We start from the raw sequence: 19011 nt of genomic DNA, 5'->3' as shown, positions 1-19011 counted from the left end.
GGTGGGGAGCTGGGGGTGTGAACTGGGATCCCTATGCTGGACCTTATGTTTGGCGCCACCTGTGCTTAACCCACTGTGCTACCACCCAACTCCCAGCAAAGTTTGTTTGTTTGTTTATTTATTTATTTATTTATTTATTCCTTTTTTGTTGCCCTTGTTGTTTTATTGTTGTTGCTGTTGTTGGATAGGACAGAGAAACGGGGAGAGGAGGGGGAGATGGGGAGAGAAAGACACCTGCAGATGTGCTTCACCATTTCTGAAGCGACTCCCCTGCAGGTAGGGAGTCAGGGGCTTGAACTGGGATCCTTATGCCGGTCCTTGCACTTGGCGCCTACCTGCACTTAAACTGCTGACACTGTGCTACTGCCGGACTCCCCCAGCAAAGTTTTATAACTATGACTGTCCCTTATTCTTCCTACCAAGTGATTTGGAAGCAATTAAGAACAGAGACCTGGCCTCCTTATGTCACTGATAGCCATATAGTTCCTAGAGGCATGACACACTGGTTCTTACAGTGCTGCTGTGCTGTAGCATGCCTGAATTCAGGATACTGTTTGGCAAATTAGACTGCATTAGCCTGGTAACATGTTTTGAAGAGAAGCAACTCAGTTCTAGTGGATATCAGGTACTAAGCTCTGTGGTTTAGGCTTTCATAAACCATTTTATGTCTTCTAGCTCTTTTGTATGATCTGAAGGTTCCCCGTTGGGATTTTCAGACTGGGAGGCAGTTGCGCACATCTCCTCTCTATGACCGGCTGGATGCACAAGGAGCCAGGTGGATGGAGAAACATGGATTTGAGAGGCCAAAATACTTTGTGCCTCCTGACAAGGGTAAGAAGGCACATTTAGGGAGTGGGGAGGAGGGGCCCTAGTGCCCTGCACTAGAGGCACGGAGAGCTAACACATATTTGGGGGGTTATGAAATTATAACCTTGAGAGAATCATGTTTTTTTTTTTTTTTTAAATCTTTATTTTCATTGGATAGAGACAACCAGAAATTGAAAGGAGTGGGGAGATAGAGAGACATCTGCAGCCCTGCTTCACCACTCATGAAGCTTTCCCTCTGGGGACTGGTGGCTCGAACCCGGGTCCTTACGCACTGTAACGTGTGCTCAACAAGGTGTGCCACCACCCGGCCCCAGAACTATTTTGTAAAGCAACGTTTCCTCAGTTTAAAAACAAAGGTTAGGGGAACAGCTGGTGGCACACCCAGTTACGTGCACATATATCATGCAACAGGACCTGGGTCCTAGTCTCGGCTCCCCACCTGCAGAAGGGGATGCTTCATTAAGGGGTGAAGCAGGTCTAGCTTTCTTTCTCCCTTTTTATCTCCCCTCCCTCTCAATTTCTCTGTACTATCAAGTGTGCAGTAGAAAGAAAAAGAAAAGAAAAAATGGCAACCAGGAGCACTGAATTCATAGTGCTGGCACCAAGCCCTAGCGATAACCCTGGTAGGAATAAAATAATAATAAAATAAAAATAAGAAATTTAAATAATTCTGTATGTCATGATTATATTGCATGTGTTAATAAGAGGTCCTTTATAGTATATATTTTTTAGTTTATGGAAGTGAGAAGAGACAACCAGATCATCACTGTGCCACATGAGGGGCCAAGGATCAAACTAGACCACTTCATGCGTGGAGTCTTAGTACTCCATCTACTAGGTCACTTCCTAGGTCACTACCAAATGGTTTTAAGAAATAATATATTGATAAACATGGTTGAGGGGGAGAGGTACTTTTTTTTTTGCCCTGAGAATTAATAGAATTTTTTTTTTTTTTTTAAATAGAGCACTTATCAGTTCTGGCTTATGGTGGTGCTGGGGATTGAACCTGGGACTTTGGAGCTTCAGGCATGAAAATCTTTCTGCATAACCATTATGCTATCTACCCCTGCCCCAAATTAAATGTTTATAGCTAGACTGTTTCCCTAGGAGAATGAATAATGAAATCCTGTTGTACCATAGTTACTATAGAGGGAGGTTCCCCTGTATAAATTCCCTTCTTTTTTTGTGGAGGTGGTGGTAGCAGCTCATGAATACATGATGTCATTGATTTCAGGATGCTTTTTCATTCAGCCAAAGAGGGAGAGAGACCACAGTGTTAGAATTTCTCCTGGTGTAATGTAGTGCTGGGGATTGAACCCTGGCTACATGCATGCAAGGCAGGAATAGTCAGTTATCTTTGTGACACTTCTCCACTTTTTCTTTTAAAGTTTTTCTTTATTTTTTTTTAAATATTGGAGACAGCCAGAAGTTGTGAGGGAAGGTGGGGTTTTAAATCTGTTTTCTTTTTAATATATATTTTTAAATTTTTTATTTATAAAAAGGAAACATTGACTAAACGATAGGATAAGAGGGGTACAACTTCACACAATTCCCACCACTAGAACTCTGTATCCCATCCCCTTTCTTGATAGCTTTTCTATTCTTTAACCCTCCAGGAGTATGGACCCAAGGTCATTGTAGGATGCAGAAGGTTGAAGGTCTGTCTTCTGTAATTGCTTCCCTGCTGAACATGGGCATTGACAGGTTGATCCATACTCCCAGCCTGCCTCTCTCTTTCCCTAGTAAGGTGGGGCTCTGGGGAAGCAGAGCTCTAGGACACATTGGTGGGGTTGTCTGTCCAGGGAAGTCTGGTCGATCCTGCTAGCATCTGGAACCTAGTGGCTGAAAAGGGAGTTAACATACAAAGACAAATTGTTGACCAATCATGGACCTAAAGGCTGGAATAGTGCAGGTGAAGAGTTGGGGATGTCTCTGTTTTGTAGATAGCTAGTAGGCATATTTTAGTTAAATTCTAAAGGGCCTGTGGCTATACTAGTGTTTTTGTTTTGTTTTGTTTTTTGCCTGAGCCTGAAATCTGATATGCAGGTGGATCCAAATTATTGTTTGGGGAGATGATGTCATGGCTGGCAGAAGGACCAGAAAGCTGGATCAGGGAAGAAAGTAGCTCCCAAATATGGGAAAGGTGTATAAATATTGTTGATTGTAAATGCCATCGATTTGATGTGATTATTTTATTTATTAGTGAGAAGGATAGGAAGAAAGAACCAGACATAAGTCTGGTACATGTACCACCGGGGATTGAACTCAGGACCTCATGCCTGAGAGTTCAACACCTTATTCACTGTGACACCTCCTGGACCACACTTTTAAATTTTTATTAGTGATTTAATTGTTTACAAGATTATAAGATTGCAGGAATCCTTTTTTAATTTAAATTTTATTTAAGTTTTTTTTATTATTTTTATTTATTTATTTAAGAAAGGAGACATTAACAAAACCATAGAATAAGAGGGGTACAATTCTGCACAATTCCCATAACCCGACCTCCACATCCCACCCCCTCCCGATAGCCTTCCCATTCTCTGTCTCTCTGGGAGTATGGATCCAGGGTCGTTGTGGGTTGTAGAGGGTGGAAGGTCTGGCTTCTGTAATTGCTTCCCCTCTGAACATGGGCGTTGACTGGTCGATCCATACTCCCAGTCTGCCTCTCTCTTTCCCTAGTAGGGTGGGACTCTGAGGAAGTGGCGCTTCAGTACACATTGATGGGGTCGTCTGTCCAGGGAAGTCTGGTCAGCATCCGGAACCTGGTGGCTGAAAAGAGAGTTAACATACAAAGCCAAACAAATTGTTGAACAGTCATGGACCTAAAGACTGTGATAGTGCAGATGAAGTGTTGGGGGTATTCCCTGCATGCTCTTGTGTACTTCTGCTTTCAGGTATATATTTTTCCCCTAGTTTATGGGCACGGGTGAACCTATGCTCTATCTCAGGGGACCTGGACTATATCTAGGTTTGGGGACTTTATTGGGGAGTAGAACACCTGGAATGGAATTAGAGAATACTATGAAAGGAAAGATCTCACCTGAGTGATGAAGCTGAAGGATTGACATTCCACACCTGAAGTCTCTGGTCACAGTCTGAAGTGAAGCATGCTGGGGTGGCACTCGCTGTGTTGATTAGGTTGCGATCCGCAGATGCAATATTATTTGATTTGAATTGAGAGCAGCATGCAGAAAAGTGGGCCCCACCCTAGTTTTATTATTTTATAGATCTCCTGGCATTGGAACAGAGCAAGACTTTTTATAAACCAGATTGGTTTGACATTGTGGAGTCTGAAGTCAAATGCTGCAAGGAAGCTGTGTGTGTGATTGACATGTCCTCTTTCACAAAGTTTGAAATCACAGTATGTATTTGAGAACCTGAACAGCAGATTAGGGAATTGTGCATTTGTTGAATTCTCACTATCCATATATCACTTCATATCAGATTCTCTTAAAAACTATAGTAAATTCTATTGTTTTTACCTGAACTATAACACTGCCTAAAGTTTTAGCTCTTTGTTCTGGAGAGTCATTTGTCATTAGAACCAATAGCCAGCTTTCTCTGGAGCTTCTTGTGATGTAAATCTGTAGATATTATCGCATGGGTATTAGGTAGCTGAATTTTCTCAGAAGTAGCTTGCTTATCAGGCCATGCTATCAAGCCAAATGCTCTTATGCTCATTCTCTCTGCTTTATTTCCAAACCCCACAGTCTACTGGAGACCAGGCATTAGAATTTCTCCAGTATCTCTTCTCCAATGACATTGATGTGCCTGTGGGCCACATCGTGCATACCGGCATGCTCAACGAGGGCGGAGGGTATGAAAATGATTGCAGCATAGCTCGTCTGAACAAGCGCAGGTGAGCTTGGCCACTGTCAGCTCTGCTTCCTCATCACACTGGCTCCTTAGGGTGCTGTAGCATGGCAGAGTAGAGCCCCTAACTTTCCTGTCCAGGAAACTATAATCATACTACAGACAAAGAAAAACTTTTTGCTAATTCATGGTCAGTTCACTAAGAGCCTAGTACAAAAAGAAATCACCAGGTGGGAAATGAAAAAAGAAACTTGGTGTGAAAAAAGTCATTCTAATGAGAAAAGATGGCTTATTTTAGTACATCTATATGATTTCTTGGCACTAGCAGAAAGTCATCACCTTTTGTTCTGATCTTAAGTGGTATATTCCAGAATTGTGTGCCACTGGCCCTCCTCAAATGCTAAGTGATCTGTATGTCAGGATTCTACTCATTGCTTTGAAGCTAGTTGAGAACTTGGGTTGCTTTCTAGCTCTTTCTTATTGCCTCATTTTGATCACCTTTGGCTCTTACTTTCAGTTTCTTCATGATTTCTCCAACTGACCAGCAGGTCCACTGTTGGGCCTGGCTTAAGAAACACATGCCAGTAGACAGCAACCTGCTTCTGGAGGATGTCACCTGGAAATACACAGGTATGGTGGGGCTAGCTAAGCAAGACCAGCCAACCTAGATCAACCTTACCCATTTTTATGACATTCAAGAATGAATGTCAGAATTATAAGTATGGGAGAAGCTCACGGGTCATAGAATATTGATTTTTTAATACAACTCATTAAGTTTTTATAAATGAATTGTGGAATGATTAATGCTTCAGTTTCTGTTTTGTTTGCATCATTGCTAGATTCCCTATAGCCAAAACAAAATCAATTAAAAAGAGCAATTTTATATTTATCACTTATGTAGTATTTTCTTCAAAATATCACAAGCTTTTTTAAAAAGAAAAAAAAAAAAGTTTCTCCCTAGAGAGCACTGCTCAGCTCTGGCTTATAGTGGTTGGGGGACTGAACCTGAGACATCAAAAGCCTCAGGCATGAAAGTCTGTTTTGCATAACCATTATGCTGTCTCCCCCATTTTTTCAACTCTTAAAAAAATTATTGGGGCCAGACAGTGGCACACCTGGTTAAGCACATATATTAGAGTCCACAAGGACCCTGGCCCAAGCCTCTTGTTTTTACCTGCAGGGGAAAAGCTTCATGAGTGGCGAAACAGGTCTGCAGGTATCTTTCTCTCTCCCTCCTCTCTCAACTTCTCTCTGTCCTATCAAATAAAAACTGTCCACCAGGAGCAGTGGATTTGTAGTGCCTGCGCTGAACTCCAGCGATAACCCTGGAAGCAAAGAGAAAGAAAGATCTGTAGCACTGCTCCATTGCTTGTAGAACTTCCCCATTGCAGGTGGGAACCAGGGTCTTGAACCTAGGTCCCTGTACATTGTAACTTCTGCACTCTACCAGTTGCGCCAATATCTGGCCCCTTAAGGGTTACCCCCGTGGCCAGAATTTCATCTCATGATCTCAATCTAACTGCAGTAAGAAACTATGGAATCTTGTCTTCTTCTGGTCTCCTAGAGAGGAAATCCTACACATTCTCATATGCAAGAATCCAGTAGGTTCATTTAGCTATCAGGAGTGGTGTGCTTGCCAGAATCAGGGTGCTGCTTGTCAGTAATTGGATTGCTTAAGCTTTTGTTGCTATACCATCCAGGACTGGTCATAGGAGAGCAGATATCTCCCACTGGCTCAGCTATTCACTAGAGATGCCAGACATCTTTCTTTCTTTCTTCCATGTAGCCCTCAATCTGATTGGTCCTCGAGCTGTGGATGTGCTCTCTGAGTTGTCTTATACTCCTATGACTGCAGACCATTTTCCAAGCTTGTTTTGTAAGGTAGGTGTGAGTAGGTGACAGAGTGAAAACAACAGGAAAGTAGCAACAAACTGTTTACTGCACTATTTGCTTCTTGGAATGCTCCATGCTCTTGTGTCTACAGAGAAGTATACTCCCCTGGGCTTCATTTAGAAAAAGTTTATTTTAGTGCTGTTTGGTATTTACCATTTTCTATTAGAAGAGTAATAGAGGCTCCTGTTAACTGAGTTGATGTAAAAAGTCTACTACTCCTAATGGACTTTTCCTCCTCCTACTACTTCAGGTAGACAAGGGAGAGAGAATATCACAGTACTGCTCAGTGTGTAAAATATCCCTTGTTATCATGTATGGTACTCCCATGTGGTGTTGGGGTTTGAACTTGGGTCCTCACACATAGTTCTGTATATGTCTACTGGATGAACTACCTCCCAGCTCCAGTAAGCATGTTTTGAACATTAGATGGCTGGTCTCTAACAGCAGGTAGCTGGTAGACCATGTTTTTTTTTTTTTTTTTTTATTTAAGAAAGGATTAATTAACAAAACCATAGGGTAGGAGGGGTACAACCCCACACAATTCCCACCGCCCAATCTCCATATCCCACCCCCTCCCCCGATAGCTTTCCCATTCTCTATCCCTCTGGGAGCATGGACCCAGGGTCATTGTGGGTTGCAGAAGGTAGAAGGTCTGGCTTCTGTAATTGCTTCCCCGCTGAACATGGGCGTTGACTGGTCGGTCCATACTCCCAGTCTGCCTCTCTCTTTCCCTAGTAGCTGGTAGACCATGTTACATGGTCATCAGGCATCATGTTTTCTGGGCAGGTGTATAGAACTTGCTTTCCAAGTCTGCTACATTTGCATCATCTTCATTGCATCAGTACCATTGAATAAAACAATTACTTAGTAAGATTTTTTTTTAAACATTTATTTTTTGTGTGATTTTTAAAAATAACTATTTATTCCCTTTTGTTGCCCTTGCTGTTTTATTGTTGTAGTTATTTTTGTTGTCGTCGTTGTTGGATAGGACAGAGAGGGAAGACAGAGAGGGGGAGAGAAAGACAGACACCTGCAGACCTGCTTCACCGCCTGTGAAGGGATTCCCCTGCAGGTGGGGAGCCGGGGGCTCGAACCGGGATCCTTACGCTGGTACTTGCGCTTGGCGCCACGTGCGCTTAACCCACTGCGCTACCGCCCAACTCCCACTTAGTAAGATTTTGTATTAAAAAATTACTTCATGCTTTTGTTAAAGCTTGAATTTTCTACTTCCAGTATAGCTTGGATAGCACTCTTGAAATGATGACATTCACAAGAAAAGATACTATAAGGGTGTGCTCCCTTCTCAGTAACCCTCAAAACAAAATATTTTGAGGATGTAATTATTTTATATGCATGTCTCTTTCAGGTTAGGGTGCAGAATTCATGGGAGGGTTTACCTCAGGCTTATTCCTTCAGTAAGCATGTTGAAGGCTTGGGTGGCAGCTTCCAGGTTACCATGCAGGAAGACTTAGGTTCAAGCCCCCAGTTTCCACCTGCCAGGGAGGAAGATTCGCAAACCATAAAATTGTATTGCAGCTATCTCCTCTCTCTCTCTCATCCTCCATCAAAAAATAAGAGAAAGAGGGAGGGAAAAAGTGACCACCAGAAATGGTGATGATGGAGTCAGGCAGACACCAAGCCCCAGTGATGACCCTGATCGGGGGAGGGAAACGTTGAGTGCATTTTCCCTGGCCATTTCCACGACTTTGTCCCTTGGTTTCCACAGGAAATGAGTGTGGGATATGCAAATGGGATCCGAGTAATGAGCATGACTCACACAGGAGAGCCAGGATTCATGCTTTATATCCCTATAGAGGTGAGTGCACACTGGCTTTCCCCTTACTGAGCATAGTCGGAAAGGAACCCTATTTGATGGGCCTGGGTAATTGAAAATTGAGCTAGTCTGTATTAGAGAGATTTTAACCAATTTACTTAAAAAAAAAAAAAAGGTAATAAGGGGGCTGGGTGGTGGTGCACCCAGAAAAGCACACATGCAAGGAGCTGGGATCAAGTCTCTGGTCCTCACCTCAGGTTTCTCTCTTCCTCTCTATCTCCCTATCCTCTATTTCTCTGTCCAAAAACAATTTTTTTTTTGGAATGATCAATTTGTCATTCAAGCACTAAGCTCCAGCAATAATCCTGATAGCAGAAAAGGAAAGAAAAAAAAAGATGTAGAAAGTAGTAGTTCACCTGGTAGTGCACACTTTACTGTGCACAAGGAACCAGGTTTACACCTCAGATGTGTGTGTATTGGGGGAGTCAGTGGTGGAGCAGTAGCTATCAGTGTCTTGACTTCTCTTGTCTCTCTCCCACTGTATCTCACCCTCTGTAAAAACAAACAAAAACAAACCCAGGTCAAGCCCCTAGTCCCCACTTGAAGAGGGAGAGCTTCATAATCGGTGAAGCAGGACTGCAGGTTTCTCTCTCCCTCCCCTCTAAATTCTTATCTGTCTTAGCAAATAAAATAAAAAAGTAAAATATGGGGACCAAGGGCTTAAACCCAGGTATCTATATGATGTAATGTGTTTTCTACCAGGTGTGCCACTACCCAGCCTCTGCAAAAATCATTTATGCTTGAAGCTCTATAGTCAAAGATTCAGTCCCCAGCACCACCACAAACCAGAGATGAGCAGTGCCCTGGTTAGAAAAAAAAAAAAAAAATCAATACAGCATACAAGTATTTTGTTTTGCACTTAAAGCGTAAGGGTTTCAAACTTTAGTCTGATAGGCCCCCAAGGGGAGAAAAGTATATATATATATATTTCCCTTTTGTTGCCCTTGTTTTATTGTTGTAGTTATTGATGTCATTGTTGTTGGATAGGACAGAGAAATGGAGGAGGGGAAGACAGACACCTGCAGACCTGCTTCACCACCTGTGAAGTGACTCCCCTGCAGGTGGGGAGCTGGGGGCTCGAACCGGGATCCTTAAGCCAGTCCTTGGACTTCGCACCACCTGCACTTAACCTGCTGCACTACTGCCCGACTCCCAAGAAAAATATTTTTATAAAGCAGCAGCTTAGCCTTGGGACTTGGGAGGGAACCAGTGATAGGATGCTTGTCTTCCACACATAAGATCCTAGGTTTGATCTTGAACACCAAGGATGAAAATGGGTGTTACTCCATGAGTGGTGCTTTGGTTTTGGTACCTTTTCCTCCCTCTTGGCCTGGCAATTTAAACAGAAAAATTGAGTTGGGAGATAGTTCAGTGATACATGTACACAAAAGGCTGGGATTTTGTTCCCTTGCACCACAAATTTAGGGCATGCCTAAATTTGTCAGATGTCTTCTAAAACGTAGACAGCAAGTTCTTTTCAAACTAAATGCTTGGTATTCAGTGAGGAAAGGGTAGTAAAGATCCACTTTTTAAAAAAATTTCTTTATTGGGGGATTGAAATACAAGAGTTTGCACATGTGTAACATTTCTCAGTTTTCCACATTTCCATTCAACCCCCATTAGGTCTTCCACTGCCATCATGTTCTAGGACCTGAATCTTCCCGCCCCCCAAGTCTTTTACTTTGGTGAAGTATCTTTCCTTAGTCGCCTTAACTATAAAATAGAGTTTTCAGCTTGAGCTATAAAAGGGAACCCACCTTTATTATTCTCATTTCTCTGCTGGTCTTCACTACCCAGGTGCTTTAATTACATACATATCGCACAGTAACATGCATCCAGCAGCTGCCTAGTCTGGTTGTAGTTGGACAGTTTCTAGAGTAGCACATTGCCACTGATAATTACATTGTTTTTCCTCTGCCTTATTTCATTTTTACAGTTTTTAAAGCAAGCAATGTAGTTTAAGTGGCCTTTAGGCAGGCGTTGAATATTTGCTTTCAATTGGAAAAACTATTTAATACTTACTTTCTGGAACCAAGAGAAAAACAGGCCAGATGTCATAGGCTACAGTAGGATCTCAGCTCTTCTGGTTGGGTCTCTAAGCTAAACCGAAGGTGAGTCCCAGGGAAGAACATAGGCAGAATAGAGAATTAGGGCAAGAGAATATGCTAGAGCCAGATAAAGTCTATGGAGTGTGCATGAGCTGTTTGAGAAATGGGCATGAAGTATCATGGAATTTTATATAAACCCTGTCTCCACATTAACATTGTCAGCCATAAGGCACTGCCAAAAATTATGTTTAATCTTGAAGGTCTACAGAGTACTGACCTTTCTTCTCTCCCTCTAGTATGCTCTGCATGTATATAATGAAGTGATGAGTGTTGGACAGAAATACGGAATCCGGAATGCAGGGTATTACGCTCTTCGTAGTCTCCGAATTGAGAAGTTTTTTGCCTTTTGGGGTCAGGATTTAAATACCCTCACCACACCCCTGGAATGTGGACGAGAATCTCGGGTGAAATTGGAGAAGGTACTGTGTATCTGTGCATAGTCACTGTCAGTGAATCCGCATTAGAATGGGAAAGGGTATAAATAGTGTTGTGATTCTTGTTTGTTTGCAATTCCAACCTTTTTAATTCTACTTCAGATAAAGAGTAACATTACTGCAACAGAACTTCCTCTGGTGCTATGGGATTCCCATGTGTCCTACCAGGGGAGTTATCTCTTGTTGACAGAAATATTGAGACAGGGTGAGGAGACAGCATAATGGCTATGCAAAAGACTTTCATGCCTGAGGTTCTGAGGTCCTAGGTTCAATCCCCAGCATCACCATGAGCCAGAGCTCTGATTTTTTAAAATTTTTATTAAATAAACATTTTTCACTCTAAGCATATCCTAGGAAAATGTAAGAGTACAATATTTGCTTCAAGTATGGGAAGTTTTTCTCATGCCAAGATAATTTTCAGTAAATCTTCCTCCTACCTCTGAACCTCACTTAGTCATACTGTCAACTTTTCAAGAAGAAAGTTTTTCTTTCCTTTTAGAGAACTTCAGTGTAGGGCAGGGAAGATAGGATAATAGCCATTCAAAACCATACTGTGTAAACTATTTTACAAGACACCCCCCCCCCCTTTTAAAAGGGTTTACTTACTCATGAGGAAGAACCAGATATCACTCTGGTATGTGTACTGATGGGGATCAAATTCAAGACCACATGGTTTAAAATCCAATGCTTTACTGTGCCACCTCCTGGACCACTAAGCCCCAGATGACTGGCTGTTACACACTTTTTTTTTTTTTATATTTATTTTGCCTTTTGTTGCCCTTGTTGCTTATCGTTGTTGCTGTCATTGTTGTTGGATAGGATAGAGAGGGGGAGAGACACCTGCAGACCTGCTTCACTGCCTGTGAAGCTACTCTCCTGCAGGTGGGAAACCAGGGGCTCAAACTGGGATCCGTACGCCGGCCCTTGCGCTTTGAGCCACCTGTGCTGCGCTATGCCTGACTCCCCCACTCATTTTATCTTGTCTTGCTGTTTTCACTTAAAATAATGAGGTGATCAACTTAGTAGATAGACCTCTTACATTCTTACTGACCAATAGATGTCTTCTGTGAGCAAAGTAGTGCACTTGCTTTGCTGTGCACACACCCCCTTCTCCCACTGCATTGGAGGAAGCTTTAGGCCTTTGGTCTCTTTCTCTCTGAAAAAGTTAGCCTGGAGTGAAGTCCTAGCATCAACAACAAAGTCCTTCTCTGTCATAAAAGTAGTAAGTGCTCATCCTGAAAAACAGAGAAGGGGTTGAAAAGAGCTTACTGGGGAAGTGCATGCCATACCATATCTTGGCCTACATTTGGGTCCTAGCACTACATGGGAGTGCAACAGCAATGCCTCCAGTGCTGCAGTGGGTCTCCTTTTCTCTATATAAATGAAAAAAAGTTAGCCTGGGAGCAGTAAAATCACGTATGCTCTGGACTCTGCAAAAGAAAAGAATAAGGAACAATTAAAACCACTCATTTCTCCATTCAGACACAATCAGTTTATTTTAACCTTACTCATTTTTTTACTATCATGCATATTTAAATGTGTATACATTGAATATAGACACATCTGCATGTATAATTTGTTGGAATTATGTTTTTCTTCAATAATTCTTTAATAAGTTCTCTGTTGATTTTTCTCACTTTTTTTATTGGGAGGTTAATGGTTTACAGTACAATTGTTGGCACATGGCACAGTTTCCCATCTCACCATGTTAGGGGTCTACAAAACACCTCCAGCTTAGGTCCTTTTCCATCATTGCGTACCAGAACTTAAATGCCTTCCCCAGAGTCCCTTGCTTTGGTACAATACACCAAACCACTCCATGTGTTATGATTCAATCTGTTTATAAAAATAAAAAAAACATATATTACAAAAATTCCATGGGAAAATACCACACAATTTCCCGAGCCGGGGACTTGAACTGGGATTCTCACGCTGGTCCTTGCGCTTTGTGCCATATGCACTTAACCCGCTGTCCTACTGCCCAACTCCCTTCCCAAAAGCTTTTAAGGCTGTAGGGGAAGTGTTGCACAGTTCACAAGTATGAGTCAGCCTTTATATTTGTGTTGTGTTTTTTTCATAGGGAATGGACTTCATTGGTCGGGATGCCCTGCTACAGCAGAAGCAGCATGGAGTGTACAAACGCTTCATTATGTTCATCCTGGATGACCATGACACAGACCTGGATCTCTGGCCGTGGTGGGGAGAGCCCATTTACCGCAACGGGCAGTATGTCGGCAAGACCACCAGTAGTGCTTATGGCTACACGTTGGAGCGCCATGTTTGCCTAGGCTTTGTGCACAACTTTTCTGAGGACACCAGGGAAGAACAGGTCGTGACACCAGATTTCATTAACCGTGGGGAGTATGAGATTGACATTGCAGGGCAGCGGTTCCAGGCCAAAGCGAAGCTCTATCCTGTTGCTTCTCTTTTCACCCATAAGCGCCGAAAGGATGATGTGGAGCTAAGTGACTTACATGGGAAGTAATGCCAAGTAGTCTTACCTCCTCCCATCTCTAATTGTCTTAGCTTCCTTCCTTCTGATCCTATCCCTCTTCTAGTTTAAACTTTGTCTCCTGGATATAACTTTATACTTTCCAACTTCTCTAATCCTCTTCCCTCGCTCTAGGCTCTTCTTGCCTCTCCACCCATCTCACACTCCCATTTTTATAGGCAGGACTCCACTTAGGGAAATGGGTTACAATGATAGTCTGAATTTAAATGCTGTGTTTTGAATCAAAGGAAGCTGCTGGTATGCAGGACTCAGGGAGTCCATACCATGGAGCTGAGTTTTCTTAAAGTAACTTGTTAATTTGGTGGGGCACTAGATGTTTGACACAGTCCTTCCCAGTAGGTTAGATTGTGCCTTTTAGCCAGTGTGCTGTGGACTGGCACCTTGATACCTCTAGCAAGAGGATGACCATCTACCTCACTAGTGAGAGGCATCATGTGGACAATCACAGGACTATAGTGGAGATAAGAATTAACTTGGCACCATTCTTGGCCTCCCAACTCAACCAATTATCAGACTACCAGGCCAGGCCACTGCCTATAATTATTTTTGTCTCATCTCTTCAATGAGGATATTGTTTAGCTGAGTAAAACAAGCCAGTGTTTGAAAGAGAAAAACCATACTGCCTTTATGTTATATTTCCTGACCTCAAAGTACACCAACAATACTGAGCCATCTCCTCTTAAAACAGTGCTGCTTTTAGGCTAGTCAAGTTAGTCAATGCGTCTGAGTATTAGTTTAGCCTCCTCACTTGCCCCTTCCACCATAATAAGCCCACTAGTTTAGTATAGTTTCTGTCCCTTTAACAGAGAGGGAAGGTGGTACATGCCATAAAAGCCAAGTAAGTAAACATCTCTAGCCATACAGAGCTCCTAGAATCACAATTTCCTTTTCTTCCAATGCAGAAGAGCTTGACAGAGATGACCCATCAGGGTTCTTTGAGAGTTCTACATGTAGACATGGAGAGTTTTCTCTTTTTCAAAAAAAATTTTTTTATTAGAGACAGAAATTGAGATGGAGAGACATTTTGAGCCCTGTTTCACCACTCATGAAGCTTTCCCCCTATAGGTGGAGACCTGGGTCCTTGTGCACTATGATGTCAGTGCTTAACTAGGTATATGCCACCCAGCTTGCCCCGAGAGTTTTCTCTTATGTGAACCTAGCAGACTGCTTTCTTTTTTTACTTTCTTTCCTTTTTTTGTCTCTTTTATTTAAGTATAGTCTTTTTAAGTTAACTTTATTTATTGGATATAGACAGCCAGAAATTGAGAGGAATGAGGAGAGAGAGGGTGGGTATAGATAGCATAATGCATAGAGATCATCATGCTCCTGAAGTCCCATGTACAGTCCCCTTGTATCATTATAACCCAGAGCTGACCAGTGCTCTGGCTTAAGAAAAAAAAAAAAAAAAGCGGGTGTGTGTGAGAGACACCTGCAGGTGGAGACCAGGGGCTTGAATCCAGGCCCACCACCACCCAGCCCTCAGACTTGTTCTCTTTATTTAGCTATCTCTCCATATCATTAGGAATAAAGAAGCGACTTGGCCCTTGCATACTCTTAAGCAATCTGCTTCCTATTCCTAGGGTGAAACTTGGATATAGAACACTGTGCCCACCCACCCCAATATCCAGTTACTCCTTGCATGTGAATTGCCTTTTTTTCTTCCTAAGATACTTTTCATGTGTGTTCTTATGAGACAATTAAGGACTGATTGCTTAACTTGTATCATGAAATTAACTCTACAAGCTCAACTGAAGCACTGGTGAATGTATTGACTGGGAAGATCTTTAAATAGAGAAGGCAACAAGGTGGGTAAGTTTGTAATAATCACAACTCTGGCTGTTGGGTTTCTAACTCTGGGTTTGGCACAATTGTGATGTACAGCTTTATGTGGTTGACTGTCAAGTGGGTTTCTGTTCTGAAGCTAGAGGACAATTATCTTGGTGTTGACTGCATGTGATCAACCACATTATACATCCTAAACCTTGTCTCTGAGCTTTGGACATACTTCTAATCTGATATTTTTTCTTTTGGTCTGGTTATCTAGGAAGCACTAGCTCTGATAAGTCTGTAAGCATATTAAAGAAGACCCTGTTTTAATTACAGCAATTTAAAATTATCAGATGTGTGCTATTCTAGCATTTGGCACTTCTGTTTATACACATAATCAGGTTAGTTCCCTAGATTATTTATTGCTGTTTCTTCAGCCAGATCATCCCTACTTGATTAGTGACTTAAGGTCTTTTTTCTTTTACTGGAACACTGCTCAGCTCTGGCTTATAGTGATGCAAGGGATTGAACCTAGAACTTTGGAGCCTCAGGCATGAGGTCTCTGAATAACCATTATGCTATCTACCCCCACCTGAGGTTTTTATTAAGGGAGCATGTGACTAAGAAAATTATGTGTTTTGTCTTACTTGAGAACTACTGCTTTTAGGTGAAGAGCAGTGAACAACAGCTATGAAGGTTGTGGGGAAGAAACAGGCATTAATGATTAAGGTGGATGTTACCAGTAGGGAGCTAATAAATGACCCGTGAAGTTGGAAAATAGGAGGTAGTATTTAAAGTTTCTGTGTTGTGCAACACACTGAAGTCATCTTTGTAAGTCAAAACTTATTTGGGTTTTAATTCAAAAGAAATTCTTGATTTACATGTAAACTGAATCTTGTCCAAAAATAGAGACTACTAAGACTATGACAAGATGCTCATCTTAATCTTTTGAGGCATCAGTTTATTGAGTGCTTTGAAATTTAGCTTATGGCACTTGAGCCACATTACTGTCTTACATTACAACTCACTCTGAGTTGAGTGAGCCACCGGTAACTTCTTGACTTGTGATGAGGCAGCTAGACTTCATCTCCGGTGGTTGGTACTCTGAAATAATCAGTTGTTCTAGGTCATGTTCCCCGTGGGTGAGGGCATCTGTTAGTTGACTCACAGTGTAGCTTGCGTCAGAAAGTGCAGCAATCTGTGATAATAGCACTAGAACAAACTTCCAATTCTAAATAAAATGTGAAAAAGAGTATGAACTACCTGCTTTGGATAGACTTTCCATGTCCTTTCACCTTGTATTCAGGTAGCACCACACGGACAGAACCTGCTCTAGGAGAGGACACTAAACCACTCCTACTACTGGGTAGGAATTGTCACGACTATTCTGATAACCAGTATGTCTCTGGTGCTTTTGGGAGCTCCATGTATCTCCAGAGAGAGGTGCTGTTCAGGCTAGGACCCAAAGGTCCTGTCATTTCCACAAGTGGTTTTGGCTTGAGTCCTGGTTGTTTGCTGATATTTGAGTGAGTCTTTACCATCCTTTGAGAACCTGAGACAGATAAATCCTATCAGTAAAACCATTGCACTCATTTGTTCTGAAGTGTTACCTTTTCTCTCTGTTGCTTCTTGGCCAGTATAATAAGCAATGATCCTCATTATCTTTACTGAGGTTTGTCAATAATACGAAATACTAAAAAAAAAAAAAACCTGCTTTTACTTTCTATATACCCCTCTCCACACAAACTTAGACATAGTTTTTTATCACAATGATGGTTTTTTCTTCTCATAAGTGAAAACTATTGTACGTGTCATTTACAGGTACATGGATTCAGGAGAAGAACAGTTGAGTGGAAGAAACGATAAATGAAAAGTGTTTTTGGTATTACCACTTTCTGTAAGTTGTGAAGGAACTATGGATCTGCAGTTAGCACCAGCCCCCACCATTTCTGACCGCCAATTTAAGGTGCTAAGTTGTAAGGCTCCTTCATTACTACACAAATACACTATTTTTCTGTATCTTTGCCATCACTCTGTCCATAGTAAAATACTATCCTTCTTAGAACAGAGCATCCTTTGAATCAAGCAGGATTCTTAATGGACCATTTTAGATGTACTTATTTTTATCCAATACAAATTTTGTTTCTCTGGAACAGAAATTACAAGAGAGGATATTTTTAATACTGTTTCAAAATATCTTGCCAGGATTTCATTTGCACACCAGGAACTGAAGCTTTGAGGACTTTCTCCAAGCTAAGTTCTAGTGCCTTATATTTCAGAAATGTCAAATGCAGAGAGGCCAGAACAAATCATTTAAGACTAAGGCTTGCCATCTACCCTAAATAACCTGCCCTGCTCTGAAGGGATGGTGTGGGGTAGACACCTTCTTCAGTACCTTTCAGTGAAAGCTTTTTCTAGCAGCATAGCTAACATTTTTACTCTGTTCAGTTCTTAGGATGTATGAAAATGCCACTGTAATTACTGTCAAGTGTAATAGGCATTTCTGCTCAGCCCTTGTCTGTCCTGAAGACACCTCAGGCACTTTAGTTAATGGAATCTTTTTTTTAAAAGCTATGGCACCCAGGGTGACCAAACATTTCTGCACTCCGTGATCTTAATGTTGCGCACTGTATTTCAACCAGATTTTAATTTCTCCTGTTAACTAGGTTTGTAAATGAATAAACAGACATGTTAACTTGCCTCTCCATGAGATATTCTGTAACTCCACATTTGTATTACAAAGGATAAGACTTTGTACATAAAATTCTTTGTACCCCTCACCAAAATATTAAAAACAAAAACAAAAACCCGAGTGGCCCAGGAGGTGGCAGAGTAAGTAAAGCACTAGAAGCTTGAGATACTCAGTCCCTAGCAGTGCATATGTTAGAATAATGCTCTGCTTACCTAATGAGTATATATATATATATATATATATATATATATATATATATATATATATATATATAAACACATTATCTCCCATTCACTGTACAGCATAGCTAGGGAGTGGAAACCTCTATTCTTCCTCCTGTAGTTGTTAGAGCCATCACTACATTTAATGCCATAAGTTACAATAATAACTCATAGTAAAAAAGTGTATGGTTGTTACTGCTCACACCAGTAGGGAGGAGCACATTGGAGCGACCAGTGTCTTTTTATTAGACATTCTGTCACTGGACTTTATTCTGTTTACCTGGCTCTTTCAGCAGTTTGGAAATCTAGACTGGTAAATCTATGATCTTGTCTTTCAGATCTGCCTGTTTGATTTCCAGTTTTCTGACTGGTAAACCAAGCCAGAAAGCTGATGACTATACCTCCAGTTTATCCCAAGTCCAAGAGTCTGTCTCACTATCTTGTCTTTTCTAACCTCTTTCCCATCGCTATACTACTAGAGTTCAGAGTTAGCCAGTCTTTTCACTTCCATATTAATCTCAAATGATCTTCCTACATCTGTCATTCCATTCTCATTGTCAGGATACTCTTTTCCTTTTGGATAAAGATAGGAAGAGAGACACCTGTTCACCGCCTGTGAAACAACTCCCCTGCAGGTGGGGAGCCAGGGGCTGGAACCAGGATCCTTACACTGCGCTTTGCACTTAACCTGCTGCACTACAGCTCGAGTCCCTGCCAGGATACTTTTCTAAAGCATTTTTTTTACTCACTAGTTTAATGCCTTACAGTGACTCTCCCTTCTTTATAGATGAGGTTCTATAAGCATGGCTGACAATGATCTTCATGTCAGGAATAACAGCAGAAGGAAGCCACAGTGTATGCTCAGACCTGAATCCTCATTTACTCTCAATGTCTGTGGTTGAGTCT

At 41.6% G+C, this 19011-nt stretch overlaps 1 protein-coding gene across 5 annotated transcripts in view; it reads left to right on the top strand.

Annotated features, from left to right (window-relative positions):
- Positions 1-17897, top strand: part of PDPR (pyruvate dehydrogenase phosphatase regulatory subunit) — a 57955-nt gene extending 40058 nt beyond the window's left edge. For 3 of the 5 annotated variants that reach the window (XM_016190190.2, XM_007527588.3, XM_060185184.1), the window contains 8 exons: positions 676-831; positions 4059-4192; positions 4542-4690; positions 5162-5274; positions 6431-6525; positions 8264-8353; positions 10716-10898; positions 12994-17897. In XM_016190190.2, coding sequence (XP_016045676.1) covers positions 676-831; positions 4059-4192; positions 4542-4690; positions 5162-5274; positions 6431-6525; positions 8264-8353; positions 10716-10898; positions 12994-13398 — 1325 coding nt within the window. In that variant the 3' untranslated portion in view covers positions 13399-17897. The remainder of the gene's footprint in view (positions 1-675; positions 832-4058; positions 4193-4541; positions 4691-5161; positions 5275-6430; positions 6526-8263; positions 8354-10715; positions 10899-12993) is intronic. The other 2 variants (XR_009548261.1, XR_009548260.1) reach the window with 2 other exon arrangements.
- The last annotated feature ends 1114 nt before the right edge of the window (positions 17898-19011 follow it).

Source organism: Erinaceus europaeus, chromosome 2 (genome assembly GCF_950295315.1).
Source record: "Erinaceus europaeus chromosome 2, mEriEur2.1, whole genome shotgun sequence".
NCBI lineage: Eukaryota > Metazoa > Chordata > Mammalia > Eulipotyphla > Erinaceidae > Erinaceus > Erinaceus europaeus.
This window is presented reverse-complemented; position numbering and strand designations above follow the sequence as displayed.